At 47.5% G+C, this 18,755-nt stretch overlaps 1 protein-coding gene across 1 annotated transcript in view; it reads left to right on the top strand.

Annotated features, from left to right (window-relative positions):
• SETBP1 (SET binding protein 1) overlaps positions 1-18,755 on the top strand; it is a 366,573-nt gene that overhangs the window by 257,772 nt on the left and 90,046 nt on the right. Inside the window, 1 exon segment of the mRNA XM_046025006.1 lies at positions 1,127-4,586. Coding sequence (XP_045880962.1) covers positions 1,127-4,586 — 3,460 coding nt within the window.

Below are 18,755 nucleotides of genomic sequence, written 5' to 3' on the forward strand. Positions count from 1 at the left end.
AAGATATAAATCTCTTTAGAATAAGTTTTAATGTCTCAAAATGATGTGTTCACTGTCCACCGCCTTTGTGATTTTGTAGACACTGGTTTATGTTGGGCGTCTAGCACGGGTTCTGCTTTTCCCAACTGAACAGTCAGTCCTAAGGAAGGTGCCAGAGTCTGGAGACTTTCCATTAGAATTCACATAGGGAAAGCACAGCCGACAAAGTTCGAAGGCGTGGTCTTGAATGACTGTGGGGTTTTTTGGTTTTGTTGTTGTTGTGTTGTTGTTTGGTGTTGTTGTTTGCACATTCATCCAGGAGACTCAGGGTTCCTTTTGAGACTGCCCAAGAGTTTCCTCAAGATTGGTGTCAGTGCCCAACCTGGGCATCAGGATGCCTCAGAGGGCTACCTCCCAAACACTGCACCACTCCTAGAGTCAGAAGGATTGAAGGTCTTTTATGTTTTTTTCCTGTTTCATTTCTTCTTCTCCATGTCCTTGACCAGCCCCCTTGGCCCCACACATTCTTCAGACCTCCCCCCCTCAATCCTTCAGCCCGTACTGTTTTCTCTTGTTGCAGTGGCTCTTGGGGAGCTACTTACTGGAGCACACAGATGCTCAACTCCAGGGTAAAGTGCAAACAGAAATGAACTTCCGTAGGAGGAAGCAAGGGAAGGACGTGAGTTGGATGGGAAGCAGGGACAGAAATCAGAGGCAGCTTGAGTTAGGCAAAGGGACCAGGGAGTCGGGAAGTTCAGTCTCTCCTGGGCTCCGCCACCATGGACAGAACTCTGCATTATACAAGTTTCAGCTCTTGCATGCATCCGGTCCCGCACTGGCCTAAGTGACATGCCGGGCCTGTTCTCTGTCTAAACAGCTCTTACTCCAAGATTGCATTCGACCAGGATCGGTAAAAGTTCCTGTTGGGGGGCGGAGGGGGGTGAGGACAGTGACTAAAGCATCCTTATTAATGTTCCGAATGAGTGCCACCTGTTTTTACTTCTGCAAATGAGAAAACCTCCAAAAGCATTCTGGAATTATAGATAGCTGTTTCCAGCTTTCAAATAAGTAAACCTCTTGACATTGAATTTTAAATGGCTCTGACATGCTCATCTTTGTCTCTCTCTCTCCTTCCCCCCACCCTTAGGCTTATGAGCGGCCACAGAAACACTCAAGTCTCCACTATGACCCAGGCCTCCCACAGGACGTCACCAGTGACACCTTAAAACCAAAGCACCAGCAAAAAAGCAGCAGCCAGAACCACATGGACTGGTCCACCAACTCTGACAGTGGACCCGCCACTCAGAATTGCTTCATCAGTCCAGAGTCTGGCAGAGAAACTGCAAGCACCAGCAAGATGCCCGCTCTTGAGCCTGTGGCTTCCTTTGCGAAGGCGCAGGGTAAGAAAGGCAGTGCAGGGAGCACGTGGAGCCAGCTGTCCACCAGCAGCAAAGATCTGCTCTTGGGTGGTGTGGTCCCATCCCCAGGCAGCCACGGCTCGCCAGCCCCGCCCAGCAGCTCTGGCGAGTGCAGCGGGCTGCAGCCCTTGGTAGATCAAGATGGAGGAGTCACAAAGGAGCCCCCAGAACCACCTGCTATAGGCAGCAAGAAAAAGTCCAGTAAAAAAGATGTGATAAGTCAAACCATATCCAACCCAGACCTGGACTGGGTCAAGAATGCCCAGAAGGCATTTGACAATACAGAAGGGAAAAGGGAAGGCTACCCTGCAGACAATGCCCAAGAGGCATCACCAGCCAGGCAGAACTCGAGTTCTGTCAGTAATCCTGAAAATGACTCAAGCCATGTCCGGATTACTATCCCTATCAAGGCACCCTGTCTAGATCCAACCAGCCATAAGAGGAAAAAGAGACAGTCCATCAAAGCGGTGGTGGAAAAGATCAAGCCAGAGAAAGCCCTGGCTTCCGGAATCACCATGAGCAGTGAAGTGGTTAACAGGATACTTGCCAACACTGAGGGAAATAAGAAAGATCCCCGGGTCCCTAAGTTGAGTAAAATGATAGAGAATGAGTCCCCCTCAGCTGGCCTTGAAGCGGGCGGCAATGCCGAGAAAGTCATGCCTGGAGGCGTGACCAAGCAGCGAAAGCCCCCCATGATCATGACGCCTCCAACGTGCACGGACCACTCTCCCTCCAGAAAGCTGCCAGAAATCCAGCATCCTAAATTTGCTGCGAAACGGAGGTGGACGTGCAGCAAACCAAAGCCCACCAGTATGCTCCGGGAGGCAGTCATGGCCACGTCCGATAAACTGATGGTGGAACCGCCGTCCGCCTACCCCATCACCCCGTCCAGCCCTCTGTACACCAACACAGACAGTCTTACTGTGATCACGCCCGTCAAGAAGAAGCGGGGGCGGCCGAAGAAGCAGCCTCTGCTCACGGTGGAGACGATTCACGAGGGGACTTCCACCAGTCCGGTCAGTCCCATCAGCCGGGAGTTCCCCGGCACGAAGAAAAGAAAGAGACGACGCAGCTTAGCTAAGTTGGCCCAGCTGGTGCCAGGAGAGGACAAGCCCATGAGTGAGATGAAATTTCACAAAAAAGTTGGAAAGCTTGGGGTACTGGATAAGAAGACCATCAAAACCATCAACAAGATGAAAACACTCAAGAGGAAAAATATCTTGAACCAGATCTTATCCTGCTCCAGCAACATTGCTCTGAAGGCCAAAGCCCCCCCAGAGACCAGCCCGGGGGCAGCGGCCATTGAGAGCAAATTGGGCAAACAGATTAACGTCAGCAAGAGGGGAACCATCTACATCGGCAAGAAGCGGGGCCGGAAGCCAAGAGCAGAGCTGCCACCCCCATCTGAGGAACCCAAAACAGCCATCAAGCACCCTAGGCCTGTTTCTAGCCAGCCGGACGTTCCAGCCGTGCCTTCCAACTTTCAGTCACTTGTGGCGTCTTCACCAGCAGCTATGCACCCACTTTCGACGCAGTTGGGTGGGTCCAATGGCAACCTGAGCCCCGCCAGCACTGAAACCAATTTTTCAGAGTTGAAAACTATGCCAAATCTCCAGCCCATCAGTGCTCTTCCAACCAAAACCCAAAAGGGAATCCACAGTGGAGCCTGGAAGCTGTCCCCGCCCAGGCTGATGGCCAACTCGCCTTCCCACCTCTGCGAGATCGGGTCACTCAAGGAAATCACCCTGTCCCCTGTGAGCGAGTCGCACAGCGAGGAGACGATCCCGAGCGACAGTGGCATCGGGACGGACAACAACAGCACATCTGACCAAGCGGAGAAGAGTTCGGAATCCCGACGGAGGTACTCCTTTGATTTCTGCTCCCTGGACAACCCGGAGACCATTCCGTCCGACACCAGCACGAAGACCCGGCACGGCCACCGGCAGAAGCATCTCATGGTGGACAACTTTCTGGCCCACGAGAGCCTCAAGAAGCCAAAGCACAAGAGGAAACGGAAAAGCCTGCAGAACCGTGACGACCTGCAGTTTCTGGCGGACCTGGAGGAGCTCGTCACCAAGTTCCAGGTGTTCAGGATCTCCCACCGGACTTACACCTTCTACCACGAGAATCCGTACCCCAGCATTTTCCGGATTAATTTTGATCACTACTACCCGGTGCCATATATCCAGTATGACCCCTTGCTCTATCTTCGCAGGACCTCAGATCTGAAGTCCAAGAAGAAGCGTGGTAGGCCCGCAAAAACCAATGACACCATGACAAAGGTGCCTTTTTTACAAGGGTTCAGCTACCCTATTCCCAGTGGAAGTTACTATGCACCCTATGGAATGCCTTACACATCAATGCCTATGATGAACCTGGGCTATTACAGTCAGTACCCAGCTCCCTTGTACCTCTCACACACGCTCGGAGCCGCTTCCCCGTTCATGAGGCCGACGGTGCCGCCCCCTCAGTTCCACACGAGCTCACACGTGAAGATGTCTGGGGCAGTGAAGCATAAAGCAAAGCATGGAGTCCACCTGCAGGGCCCTGTCGCCGTGGGCCTCGGGGACAGGCAGCCGACCCTGAACCCTCCCAAGGCGGGCGGTGCCGGGCTGGCCGGCGGTCGGCTCCACAAGAGAAAACACAAACACAAGCATAAGCACAAGGAAGACCGGATCCTGGGGACCCATGACAACCTGAGCGGTCTCTTCGCGGGCAAAGCCACGGGCTTCTCGGGCCACATCCTGAGCGAGCGGCTGAGCGGTGCGGACAGGGAGCTCCCGCTGGTGGGCGAGAAGAATAAGCCTAAAGAGAAGCAGAAGCACCAGCACAGTGAAGCCGGCCACAAAGCTTCCAAGAACAACTTTGAGGTGGACACCCTGTCTACGCTGTCACTTTCCGATGCCCAGCATTGGACCCAGGCCAAGGACAAAAGCGACTTGGGCGGCGAGCCTGCGGACTCGTGCCCAAAAAGGTACTCTGGCGGCGGCAGCGACGGCGGCGGCACCAGACCGGAGAGCCTGGACGTGTTCAGTGACATGAACCCTTCGAATGACAAGTGGGACAGTGACATGAGCGGGAGCAAAAGGAGGAGCTACGAGGGCTTTGGGACATACAGGGAAAAGGACATCCAGGCCTTCAAGATGAATCGCAAGGAGAGAAGCTCCTACGAGTCTTCCCTGTCTCCAGGTAAGGCCACGTTGCTCCCCAGGCTTGGGCTGTCTTATCACTTAATCGCTGGCCTTTGCTCCTCCGGAGGCTGCCATCGCGGGCACATTGCATTCACCGGTTTGCAGAGGGGTAGGAACCAAGTGAAAATGGGCGTTCTTGAACATTGGGTAGGAACCAAGTGAAAATGGGCGTTCTTGAACATTGGATACATTTTTTTATTCGGCATTTGCAGTCTTTCCTCTCTCAGAGTCATTGTCTGGGAACCGTGGGCCCAGAGACACCCCCAGTAGCTTCCTAGATGCCAGCCACACCCACTACATTTATGCTTTTTATTAAAGATGCTGGTCTTAGGTCCTCGTCTGATCTGATGGTGCAGTTTGCTCGTTGGGTAAAACCTCTGAAACTCATTCAAAAATGCCAACAAGAGGGACGCCTGGGTGGCTCAGTTGGTTAAGTGGCTTCCTTCGGCTCAGGTCATGATCCCAGCGTCCTGGGATCGAGTCCCATATCGGGCTCCTTGCTCGGCAGAGAGCCTGCTTCTCCTTCTGCCTCTGCCTACCTCTCTGCCTACTTGTGATCTTTCTCTCTCTGTCTCTCTCTCTCTGACAAATAAATAAAATCTTAAAAAAAAAAATGCCAACAAGATCCCAAGAACGTCAAAGCTGGGTAGGAGTACTATCTCATCCTTCTGGCTTGCCACCTCCAGAAGTCTCACATCCCAGGGGAGAAGTCTCCAGCAGAGCCACTGGAACCTACAGACCAGTGAAGCCTCCAGGGTAGCTAATGAGGGAGCCATCACCCCGGGCTCTATTGTCCTGTCTTTGTCAGGGGGCATTTGCTAAGCTGCCCTGGACAGCCCTGGCTCATGATTTCCCTGCAGGATGGGGAGGGAGCCTGGCCGAAGGGTGCTACACGCCTCCTGTCCCCCATGGGAACCTTACTGCTGTGTCTCTTGGCATGTCTGCTGGGAATGGGATTTTGCCCACTAATCTCTAAACTTGAAGTACTGGTTGCTACTAGAAAGAGCTCATTCCTTGTCAGTTGCTGGCAGGATTTCCTGCTAACTTTCCCACCCACACAGACCTTCCTTGCCACCGAAGCCTGACACTTCCGCCTAAGTATCCCTTGGTCCCTGTCCACACGTCACGTAAGTGATAAGCATCTTAGAGAACAGAACAGTTGTTCGTGAGGAAAAGAGTAGAAGCTCCTTTCCTAGGAGCTACAGAAGCTAAAAGGATTTCTCATGCTCCCCGCTACCCCCGGATAATACAAAGCATTCTGCCACAGCCTGGTTTTAAAAGACGAATCATCACTTGTTCCCCCATCTCCTCTCTTGGTCATGTGTACCCCTTGCTCACCACCTTCCTTCCAGGGGAGTCCATATTGGTGAGGGCGAGGGCAGTGTATTCACGAGGAATTAGAGTCATTTTTCTAGGCCAGCAGACTTCAGAAGAAATATGATTATGAGTTAGAAAGCACTTAAGGATTGCCCCAAACTGATGCTATCTTGTGAGTTGTATAGTGGTTGATGTTCTCCTTGGCTAACGAAGAGACCAATTAGCAGTGATGTTTCCTGCGGAAGGTGATCAATGTCCCACACTTCAGGTTTGCCCAGAGAGGGTGTTTTCACCCAGGTTTCCCTGTTTCTCATCATCAGACTTTGTTGAAGGGACTTGTTTGCCATGCAAAGCCCAAGTTAAGCCCCCCTGGACAGGAGTGACCAAATTAAACTTTTAGGTGAGAAAAGCTGTTGCTTTCTCGTCCAGTGTAGTGACCTTGAAGCTTGGGTCCAAAACCAGCCATGCACAGAGGGTCTCCTTACTTTTTGTACTTTCTTGGTACTATTTAGCAAAAAAAGGAATGGTGGCGTGTTATTGCTAAGAACATAGAAGCAAGGATCCTAACTTACCAGACCTGAGAAGCGAGATCTCAGAAGCTGAAATCTCTATCTGTTGTTGCTTGTCAGGTTTCTCGGCAGTCTTACGGAGATTTTCTCTGTGGTTGGGCTGGATTTCTGGGTACTGGTTGACTTCGCGAGAGTTCCCAGCTAGAGATCCCTCTCTCAGCCCTGTGCACTATCTCGGAAGGTGCCCGCCCTCTACCCATACAGCTCTCTCGAGGTTGGTGCTTCTATGGTGGCTCTTGCTTTCTTCAAAATTCCCCTTCGTCTCCCCATCTTCTTAACAGTTTTTCCTCTGGCCATATCAGGAGGAAAGAAACAGGCATCATGACAGTGTCATAAAACAAAGGTGGATTCAACCTAAGAATTGGGTATGAGGCCCAACGCTGTTATATGGGCCCTTAGCATGACGTTCTGTTTCTTTGTGGAACTGTCTACCACCTATAATGGACAGGATTGGGCCAGACCTCTTTGTATAGTATGTTTTAGTTCTTAAAACCATTTTACATACCTTTCTTCATAACACTTACCCTACAATCTTAGAAGAGAGAGGTATTTTCATTCCTGTTTTACACATCGGGACACAGAGGCTCAGAGATCAGGTGACCCGCGCAGGTTTAGAAAGCCATGGCTTCGGATGGTAATGAGCCCGGGGCTCTGGCCACTGCACTGAAGTTGACCGTGCGCCACCCAGTAGCTGCGCCAAGTCTAGAACACACAGGTCCTGGTCCTTGGCTCAGTGCCCATACATCCCACCATAGCCCTTCCTCTCAGATACCCAACCATTCTCCAATTACAAGCCTCTCCCTAAGGCAGCTGCACAGCGATGATGTGATGATTGCAGAGAGAGTAATTAAGGAAAGACGACATCCCTTTATTCAATTCCCAACCAGTGTAAAAGGACCCCTTAGGGCCCAGCTTTCTCTAGCCATCCCCCTGAAAACATCGGCATGGACAGGCTTCCGTCTGTGTTCTTACTGCCCTGCGCTTCTCACAGTTATTTTCGCCACTGCTTTGTGCCTACCTCTGTGTTACAGGAGTTAATTTTCTCTTCAACATTTTAATGACTCATAGTCATTGGTGGCTTCTATGTCTATATGACTTGTGTCTGTTGTCCCTGCACATCTTGTTGGATATCTTACTGGAGCAGATCAGATTCTCGATCGTTCACCTGTCTTCCAAGCTTTGACCTCTCCTCACCTCTATTCTCAATGTTCCCTCTATTTCTGATACACTCCAAAGAGCACCCAATTTCCCTCAAAGGTGTGAGGCTGAAGGTCTGAGAGACCTTGTGGAGACTTTACCTCAGTGAAGGTGTCGCTCCCATGAATGATACTGAGGGTCCTCAGTAAAAAAAGCATCATTTTCTCCCAACTTCTCCCAGCCTTTCTCCCTCCGTCTCTTTCCTTCTCCACTCTGGATTCACTCCCTTAGCATCCCAGTGTCCTTTTTCACAGGAGCTAGTCGTCTCCGAAACAGATACAACTTACATAGAGATGTCACCCTTCAGCCCATCGAGGACTAGATTTAGGAGCTAAGTCACGGGAGGACTTTGAGCATTCCCTGAGATCAGAGCTGATGGAAGTCATTACCGTTATGGAGACAGAAATTAGAGCCCTCATTGAGCGGCACGCTCCATTTCTCCTTTCCTGCTTGGAAAAGCATCCATTCTCCAAGCCCCCTGCCCTGCAGATGGATGCACTGTCTTGTTAGGCCCCTTACAACACACCTAGAGCTTAGAAGTCACAAAGGCTCTTTACCATTTGTCTGCGTTTTACGCCCTCTGCTTTGTTTGTTTGTTTCAGAAGGCAGTGGCTCTTCTGACCTATTTTCTAAATGGATACCATCTGCTAAATCTCCATTTATAAAAATCCTTGCCTGGGGTGCCTGGGTGGCTCAGTGGGTTTAAGCCTCTGCCTTTGGCTCAGGTCATGATCCCATGGTCCAGGGATCGGGCTCTCTGCTCAGCGGGGAGCCTGCTTCCCCCTCTCTCTCTCTGCCTGCCTCTCTGCCTACTTGTGATCTCTGTCTGTCAGATAAGTAAATAAAATCTTAAATAAATAAATGCTTGCCTGGCACCAAATAATGCATAACTAGTGGGAAGGTGCCATCCACAGACTCCCAAAGTTGGAAGAAGCCCAATGGGCACTCATGTGCGCCTCTCTCTCAACAGGCATTGCCATCTCTCGTAGCCTGGCAGGCTGCAGAGTCCCCGAAGAGCAAACCTGTCCAAGTTTGACAACACATAGTGAGAACGATGCCACATGCTCTCAAAGCCAACTTCTTAGCTGGTAGAAGGGGTCTCTAGTGTGAGTGATGTTCTTCCTATTCAGACCACAGAATAATTTTTGCATCCTTTGATCTCATATTTAGACATCTTAACCATTGCTGTCCAGGCTCCCATCAGATGTTGGAGAAACACTGTAAAGAGTCAATTTACCTATGTTACCTCTTAGTCCAGTGCTGTGATGAGTCAAGGTAGCCATCCCGAGTCCCCAGATATCAATTACTTTCCTCATGATGAATGGATGCTGAGAATGAATCCTTAGGTCACCTCTCCGATGTCAGAATCCTGCCATGCATGCAGGTGGCTGGATTCCCTTGAGCCTGGATGACTCTCTACCCCTCCTGTGGCTTCTGTCTTGCCCTTTGCCAGCTCCTCTTATCGGCACCGTGGGACATTTTGGGAGGCAGTCTGTGTTGTCACGCATAGGCAGGAAATGGATGTCCAAGCCAAAAATAAGACAAAACCCTCCTCCAAGCAGGCATCCAGATGAGGGAATTAACCACATAGATGAGATGACATGAAAACTATACAAAAGGAAATAAATAAAATATTTTTTAAAAAACCAACTATACAAAAGAAAATGTGTGGAGAACATTTTCTACAAATGGAAGAGAAGGAAGAAGACTCAAGGGAGGAGAAAGTTAAGGCCAGGAAAAAAAATAGTGAAAAATAAAAAGCTGATGAAGTGTAGTCTGTTTAATCCTAATCCAAGTTGAATTCTGGGTCATTCTGAGGGAGGAAATGAGAGATAAATTAGCTAATGGCTGCTGTGTGGTTTAACAGGATGATGAGCACCTGGCCCGGTCTTGTCTCCCACACTAACCAGCTGAAAGACCTCTTCATCTTTCTCACCCTCTGTTTTCCCAGGTGAGACTCTGGTGGGAAAAGCTCTGACCAGACCTGACAGTCTCAGATTCTCAAAGTCTCAGGTTCATACAAGGCCGTGCTTGAACGCAAACACATGCACACGCACACGCAGATTGGACACGTAGGAAGAAAGCACTCAAGTTACTGGCCAAGGTGGCCGATTAATTAGCTGTGCAATGAGATTTCACAACAGATCCCTCTGGTCCACATATTAAATTCTGTGACTCACCCCATTCGTCTTTGGCTCCAGCCCCTTCATCCAGCCATTTGATGTCACCTTTCAGAAAAGATGGCGCTCTCCCTACCTGGCCCCCGCGGACCGATTAGCTCACTATGTATGCGGCAGCCACAGTCATCACCTTAGCAAAAAGGGTAGAGCACGCATGCAACCCCCTGCGTGGGAACAGACAGAGCAGGCTTGCCTTTGTATTTAGACTCCAAAGTAAAAGAATCGTAACAGTGTAGCAGAAACATCTCATTTTGCTGATGAGCACACTGAGCCTTAAGAAGGTCAAGTGACTCATGCAATGATACATACCTAATTGGTAAAAGAGCTCAGACCTGGAAGCTAACAGCAGGGAGAGGAGAAGGCAGAGAGAGAGAGAGAATAAAAGGAGAAGAAAAAAAAAAAAAAAAAAAAACTAGAAAGGTGAGTTGTGGGAGAGATGTTAAGCTATATGTTTTCTTTTGCTGTGAGCTGTTGTAAAAGGTAAGCATCTATTGGACAATAATTTGGTTTCCAGGCTGTCTCTGGGGACCCATGTTTGGGACTGGAAACAATCTTTGTGGGCTCTGATGGAAGTCATTTTTTTTCCTTTCCTGTCTTAACAATTGCACATACTTATTTTATCGGGCCTCCCAAGGTTCCTCCTAAGGTTTTCTCTTGGAAACTGGGAATTAATCAAATTAAATGTTGTGACCCATAACTTTCTGGCAATGAAAGAAAAAAAATGTTAGACTCCCAGCATCTCTTTTTCCACATTAAAATCAGAAATCAAGCCATTCTGCCTTTGGAGCAAGAAATCCCCAGGCCATTTATCTTCCCACAGTTGGCAAGCGTTCCGCTGTCCTGTTGGAAGTTTTTATTTATACCTTTGTGGCTGTGGGGAATTATGCAGATTCAGGTGTGGGTGCAGAGAACTTACGGTTTCGACAGACTTGGCTTTGATTCAGCATGGAGCCTTTCTCAAGAAGGCTAGAGAAATCAATAAAGCACGCTTTAAAGACTGGCAGGCCAGTGGGCAGAGGCGAGGATGGTGCCTTTGGAAGGACCGTCCAGCAACCCATCTCTTTCACTCTACAAGTTAACAAGGGATGGGAATGAATACTTGCTAGGATTATAGCACAGGCTCGTGCCAATATTTTGCTCAGTGCAGATTGGCTGAAGCCAAGGGCAGGGGGTGATAAAGACAAGAGAAGATGTAAAATGGATTTCTTTGGACACACACACACAGACACACACACACGGCTTGATGCGGTCCTGGAGGAGAAATTCAAGGATTAGTAACTGGATGCTTTTGCCCTCAAGGAGATTATAATCCCGAAGTCTCTCCTATTAATGCAGAGGGGGAAACCAGATGGAACTAATGCTACAAGGCAGATGGTAGGGGCCATCTGAAGAAGTGCTGAGGCTGGCCGGGGTGGGGGGTGGGGGGTGGTGTGTGTGTGTGTGAGCCACCTCCATGTTTTCCTTGGGAGTAGAGAGGTGGAATCAGAGAATCTTTTCTTTTTTTTTTCCCAGTGTTCCAAACTTCATTGTTTATGCAACAGATGCTTCTTTGAAGTAGCTGCCATTCGAGATGGGTCTTGAAGGATGGAGGAGGATTTTGGAGATTGGAGATGGTAGGGGCGTGTGGGGAGACACAGTGTAGAAAGGAAACCATGTAAGCAAAGGTATTTAGTTAGAAGTACCCAAGAGCTATTTGAGAAATAGGGCTTATTCCAGACTTATCGAGGTTAGGACCTGCAGCTGGGGATCGTGACAGAGAAGGTCAGAAGACAATGTTGTCCTCATGAGTTAGAGGGGTTTTGCCCCATACCACGAGGCTTGTGCTTATGGTATGGGACTTCTGCTTCATCAAGGCAGTGGGAAGTCATTTTTAAAATAGGCAAAATCATGGGGCGTCTGGGTGGCTCAGTGGGTTAAAGTCTCTGCCTTCGGCTCAGGTCATGATCCCAGGGTCTGGGATGGAGCCCTGCCTCGGGCTCTCTGCTCAGCGGGAAGCCTGCTTCCCCCTCTCTCTGCCTGCCTCTCTGCCTACTTGTGATCTCTGTCAAAAAAAAAAAAAAAAAAAAATCTTAAAATAGGCAAAATCATGAAATGACCAAATTATACTTTGTCTTTCTTTCCTGACCCCTCTTTCCCCACTAGTCCGGGTTGGGTGAACTTTGCACTCTTCATACAGTATTATAATTAGCCATTCTTGTTTGGGTTGTACCCACCACCCTGCTTTTCCTTCCCCAGCCTAGCACCTACATTATAAGTGCCTAAAGACATCATTACTCAGGTACTCAAGCAAAAAATAATAATGAGTCATTCCTGATTCATCTCTTTCCCTCTCTAGCTAAAGTCGAAGATGATTCCAGTATTTTAGCCCCAGATAACTGTAGCCTATGAACAGAATTACAGAAATCAGGAAGGAGTCTGGTTGGTATACAAGGAAGTGAATTGTGAAGGCAACAGTTGACAGTTCTGTACAGAGCAAGAGAGACAATTACAGGGAATAAAGAAAAGAGGGTGGAGGGGAGGGACCCTATGGCCCACCTTAAAGAGAGAAGCAGAATAAGAAGAGATTGGGAAAGATGAAGAGAAGAAATGTTGGAAGTATTGGAAGAAAACCAGGAAGTCTAGGAAGAGTGAATTAAGAAGAAGGGGGGTGGCCACCAGGACCAGAAGCTGCAGAGTTTATAGGCAATGAGAATATGTATGAACAGATCCCTGACCCCAAAGCAACAGAAAAACTAAGTATTACTTATTTAGTGCCCCATATGGTTAAGGCTTGGTGGGCTGTGTGCCAAATCCAGGTGAGAAGGAGTTAACAACGGGTGATGAGAAAATGGGGCTCCAGGGGCAGAAAGTGAAACTTTGCTGTGGTTCTAGCCATGCTCCAGCCTCCAAGGACTCTTTATGTCTAAGGTCAGCCTTCGGTGGGAGGTAGCACAGCCAATCTTAGTAGGTCATAAGTCTAATGTCTGCCAGTTGTGGGAGCCTGAAAATAATGCCTGAACCTTTTATACTGTGTCGTTCTGCCTTCCTGTGAAGTCTATGCATAGAAATGATAAAGACTATCGTACTTGAAAAGAGGTAAGAGGATCTAGGCCAGCTCCCCCTTCTCTGCCCTACAGACACACAGGCACTTAATTTCTGATCATGGTCATATCTATTTGAAAACTCCTCCCTGTGGCACTGGGTGGGGGTGCTTGTTGGCTGTGCTCCCGAGAACGTGTGGAAGAACAGTCCTGCCAACCTCAGGTTCTGATAAATGGATCTTTTATTGACCATTTACTATGTGCAAAGTATTACAGAGTAAAGCCCAACTGTTGCTCTTCCAGCGGTCTTCACTACTTTGTAGAATGAAATATGATGCTTCATAAAAAGCCTATATGCTCTAAAATGATGTGAGCTCTTCAGTTCCTTAATATATATCACAGAACCAGGGATGGTCAGAGAGACCAGAAGAGAAGAAAAAAGCAAGGAAGGGTTCCTCCTTCCCTCAGTTCCTTACACTGTACTGAAAAGAGGCTAATTGGGCAGGGAGTACATGCAGACCAAATTTCATCCATGCTAACACAGTGGCAGTGGGGGCTATAGGGATCCAGGGTCAGGAAAGATAATCGTGTTGAAAAGGCAAAATCCTGGAGCTAGACCTTGGAGAGTGGGAGCGTGATGTTGAGTGTGGCCTCAGGCAGTACACGAAAGGCTCCTGCCTAAACTGCTAAAAGGTAGCAGTTGGGTGGGGAAGGGTTTTTAAGAGGCACAGCTGCCATCAGGGGATGTGGGACTGTGTCGTGGAGGCAGGGGGGACACACTGACATGCAAGGGTGCTAGGCATGAAGGACATTGAGCTTGGTGCTAGGTGCCGGGCAAAATAATGAAGTCCCAGGAAACATGACTATCCTCAAAGACCTTGCAAAGCTCTCAGGAGACAAGAGATGGATAGATACACACCTTCAAGGCAATTAGACTAGTGGAAGTCCATACATTTCATCACTAGAAATAAAAAACCCATTCTACAGGAAGAAAGGATCCATAAAGTAACTTTCAGAATAGTGAGCTGCACATTGTAAAAGCAAGTCAGTGTTGGTGTTGGCCCCCATTCCGTAAGGATTCAGAGCAAGGCGGAGGCATTAGGAGGGGCTCAGTCGGGTAGAGCGAGCGTGTCCCTCAGGCAGCCGCTGCCATGGTTTTTACACTCTTCCTTCTGTGAAGGGGCTGGGGAGACTGGGAAGGTGGGCAGTGAGTCCATGCAGAGATGGGGCTCCCCTCGGGACTCCCCTCGTTGATGGAGGATCTAAGGACACAGAGAGATGAAAAGCTTTCCCCGAGGCGGCATGCCCGTCATCCTTACATCTGAACAGGGTGCTCTGCTCTTCAAAGTGCATTTCCTTACTTTTATTTGATCTTCTGAATCCACTGAGGTTTGCAGATACATGTTGTGCTCCCCCTTGACAGGCAAGGAAATCAAAACCCAGAGGGTGAAAGTCTTTGTCCAAAGTCACTGAGCCAGTCTTGCACAGAAAAAGTGCTGGGCCCCTGGTTTCCCGATTTTGCTCATCAACTCCCTTTTTCCACCAGATTTTCTATGTCTTTGACAAGGTCAATAATATGACTCAGCTTCTGAGTTATCCTTAAAATACTCTTGCCAGTGGATTAAATGGGGGAGCCCAGAATAAAGCACTAGCAATTTGGTGTCGGCTAAAATTAGTTTTTTATATAGGAGGAGCTCTTTGGAGCCAGGATCAGCCAAGCCCAGGGAGTGAGGCTGATTCTGTGTTCAGAGCCCAGGCAATAGATTCCCCAGATGGAGGATGGATACCCCTGAAATTCACAAAGGAGGAACAAGAATGTTCTTCTTCACTAAATCACGAAACTCTTTAACATTTTTTTTAAAGATTTTATTTATTTATTTGAGAGAGAGCGGGAGAACACAGGAGAGGTCAGTGGGAGAAGCAGACTCCCTGCTGAGCAGGGAGCCCACATGGGACTCCATCCCAGGACTCCAGGTTCATGACCTGAGCCATAGACAATTGTTTAACCAACTGAGCCACCCAGGCACCCAACATTTCGTTGTTCTAAAGAAAAGTTTTACACAGCTTAAGGGACTTTACACAACTCCTAGTAAACACATAGAAACTTTCATCTTGAGAGTGATATATGCTAAAGATGAAAACAGAGTGGAACAAGGCATTAAGGAAACCATGGGTGTGGGGCTGTATCTCAGAAGTTTGGGAAACTGATAGACAGGAGACCTTATCCCCTTTCTAATGTCCGTGAGAACTTGAGATGTGGGCTGAAAGAACCGTTGTCCTAAACCAGTTTTTCATGTCTTGTACCCCAAGACCGGGAGGCCAAAAGGGTTCTCTTATAGAATATACCTTTTGTACTGTTAGTTATATTTTGCTTCATTTATTTACTCTGATTACACAATTAAAAAAGTATCAAATGGCTAAAATGTATAAGACATACTACTGGGCAATGTTATGACTGTACATACACAGGGGATACCTTGTCGTCCTCCGGTAGAGATGTCATAGTCCTAGAAGTCTGTGTTAGCGTGTCTTCTACGAAATAATGATCCCCTTTCGTGCTAGGTACTGTTTTTCTCTTTTGAGGTCCCAACAACAACAATAACAATGGATTCCCCATGCATAAAATAAAGCAAATGAGCATTTGGAAAAAACATTTATTATTTCTTTCATTAATGAAAAACAGTTCTTAGTGTAGAAAACGTGGAAAATTTAGGAAACCGTGTATAAGAAAAAATGATATCACCTATAATCCAATGAAATACCCATTATGCTAATGTAGCTGCAGGGGTCCCAGCTAATGGTCACTGTTTGCCTGGCTTCCTTTCCTTTCTGCCCCCCTCCCCAGGAGAAGCTAGAGAAAGCCAAACCCATGCTCCCCTCTGGCATTTTCTCTCCTCTTTCTCCACTCTCCCCACTGCCACTTTGGTCGTCTGGTCTTTTCAACTTCCTCTCAAGTACCTTCCCAGAACTGACCAACTTTTCCTCCTACATTCTATGTCATTGCCCTAAGAGGGGATTATATATTTTTTTAAATAAATGCAGCAGCAATTGAGCATGAAAACCATCCAGATTTCCACACTGTCTTATTTAAGATCTCCATAAGAATCCAAGTGCCAGGACAACCACCGGGAAGGGGACAAATAGTCACGGCTGAAAATGGTTGCCAAAATGTTTTCCCAAGAATCGCTGAGTGTTGAGTGTTTCTTCTCAGATAAGATTCTGACCAGGACGTGGGGGTGGGATGCGATAAGTTTTCCAGAGCTGGAGACCCACAACTCCACACCACAGTGCAGAATGCAGCCAGTCGGTGTGGGTTATGAATACCACACCCACTGTGCCAGCAGAATCACACAGAATAGGCCCGGTTGTCAGTGCTCTAATTGGTCAGTTTTGCTGTCATTCATACTGAGTATTTAAAGGGAAGGAGTCAGTTATTATAGGTTTAGGACCCAAAGGCCTAACTCATACTTGTTTATTTTCCTTCCTTGTATACCTACGATTTTCCTAAGGTGAGATTTGCTGTAAATCCAATTTTGTTTTCTCTTCAATTCCCCCTCAACCAGGAAGTCAGCATCTCCCTATGCTATACACCAGGCATCAGGCAAAAGAGAAGACAATATTCAGGAGATTTCTGAAGTCTTCATGGATACTGCAAATAAAATTTTATTTTATCAAATAAAGTAGCTAAAAGAACTTTTCTCATGGACTTCTCCTCCATTATTTTTCTAGTTCCAGTTGATATTAGTTACAATAGAGGAAAATCTGTCCCAGTGGTCTTCAAGAGGAGAATCTTGTTTCTGGATTTCTCCTCCTGTTACTGGGGAGGGCTCTGAGCAATGCCTCCTCCCAGGAAGTCCACCAGCACAGCAGGTCAATGCCACATTGGTGGGGAAGTTACTCAGACCCCAGAAACTCACGTGGGCTGACTGTCCTTCCACAAGGTCAGGGTTGCACCCTCTTGGTCCCTGGTGCCGCTCTCTACTTCGGTTTTCATTTTGTTAATCCTTTTGGCAATAATCAACTCAGAGCAAAAATCTGATTGCATCTATCTTCCCCTTAAGGCTCTAACTAAATAAATATATTAATTATTGAAATAGAAAAAAGAAGAATGGAGTCGTTTTTCATGAAAGATCTAGGAAGGCAGCCATAGGTAAATGAATAATTGATGCCAGATGTAGAAATAAAAATTCCTATGGCACGAAATCCCAAATTCTTTATCTGACTTCAAAGTGCCTACATTACCTACAGTCACCGCCTTACCTTGTCTCCTGATCATTTTCGGCTTATTCCCTTGGCTGTGAGTTCTGCTAAATCTCCTCCTTATCCTACAGAAAATACTGTAATTAACCCTTCATCCAAATCTCCAACCACCACATTGCCTCCCTCACACAGAACATTCTCTTCTTTTCCATCTGGCTTCTGAGCTTACCTAGTCATTTTCTTAGCCATTCTAGCATCTCTCTAATATAACCCTGAAGTCCTCACTTTATTTCAGGGTTATATTGTGGCTCTCCTATGCCACCTCAGAAGAACCAAAAAACAGAAAAACGAGACAAAACAAAACAAAAAACAAACAAACAAACAAACAAAAAAAAACAAAAAAAGCCTCTCAGGAGTTAAGGGCTCTCAGATGTAGATTTGGATGCTAAATCCCCCACTTACTGGTCCTGTGACCTTGGACAATGTAGCCTTTTTGATCCTCCTTTTCCTCATCTGAAAAATGAGGCTATTAATACCCACCTGGCAGAGTTTTCTGAGAGTCAAATAAAAGCAGAATATACCCAGGAGCATCCAACACACTGCTTACTACGCGATTGTTAATAATGTTCATTTCCTTTCACTTCCACTTTGGATAATATATTCAAGCACAGAAAATACCAACCCCGCAGATTGCGATAGAAGTCTTCTTTAAACAGCAGGCTTTCCCTCCCAATTATGCTCTTACCGGGATCAGTTAAATCCCTTTCTGAACACACATACACACACACAGAGGGCAGACATCAGCCGGACCACCGTTGTATTTGATGACAAAGATAAGGTGTCAGGATTATACAGTTATGGAGAATAAGTAACAAAATACACATTTCACCCAAAGTTCCCTTGAAAGGGGTGCCAATTTCAATCCTCTGGCATTTGGTCCTGTCACAGCAAGAGTTTGTTAGCGCTATTCAGCAGCACCTGTTTTGTAGACCAATTTATCTACTAACCCAGACATAAAAATGCAATGAGAGAGAGCGGGAGATTTGTATTCGTCTTCTATTGTTGCTGTAACAATTTATCACAAATGTAGCAAGTTGAAACAACACAGATGTATTATCTCACAGTTTCTGTAGTCTGTTGGCCCCTGGGGCTCAGCGGGTTCCTCTGCTTAAGAGTCTCATAGGGCTGAAATCAAGGGGTGGGCAGGGCTGTGTTCATTACTGAAGGTTCTAGGGTAGGATCCACTTCCATCTCATTCAAGTTGCTGACCCATTCAGGTCCTCGTGCTTTTAGGACCGTGGGCCCCTGCTGGCTGGTCCAGGGCTGGTCTTTGCTTCTAGAAGCTACCCGCATCCCTTAGACCTTTCTGTCAGCAGAGGGTCCAATCTCTCTGACTTTTCCTTCTCCCTCATCTCTCTGAGCCCCAAACATTGCTTCTCCCTCCCCATTGCTTCTCCCGCCATTCCCCAAGTACAGTCACCAAATGCTTCCAGACCTTCTGCCTTCGCACGTGCTCTTTCTTTCTCCCAGGACACCCTCCAGAGGGGAAGACACTCACATGTGCTTTGTGACCGACTACCTATGTTGTTTGTAGACTTCTCCTTGTGATCTGGTAGACGAAGGTCTACCTCGTGTGTAATTTTAGAAACGCGATTTTTAAAAAGTCCATTATCCAACGTCACAT

Source organism: Meles meles, chromosome 12 (assembly GCF_922984935.1).
Source record: "Meles meles chromosome 12, mMelMel3.1 paternal haplotype, whole genome shotgun sequence".
NCBI classification, from domain to species: domain Eukaryota; kingdom Metazoa; phylum Chordata; class Mammalia; order Carnivora; family Mustelidae; genus Meles; species Meles meles.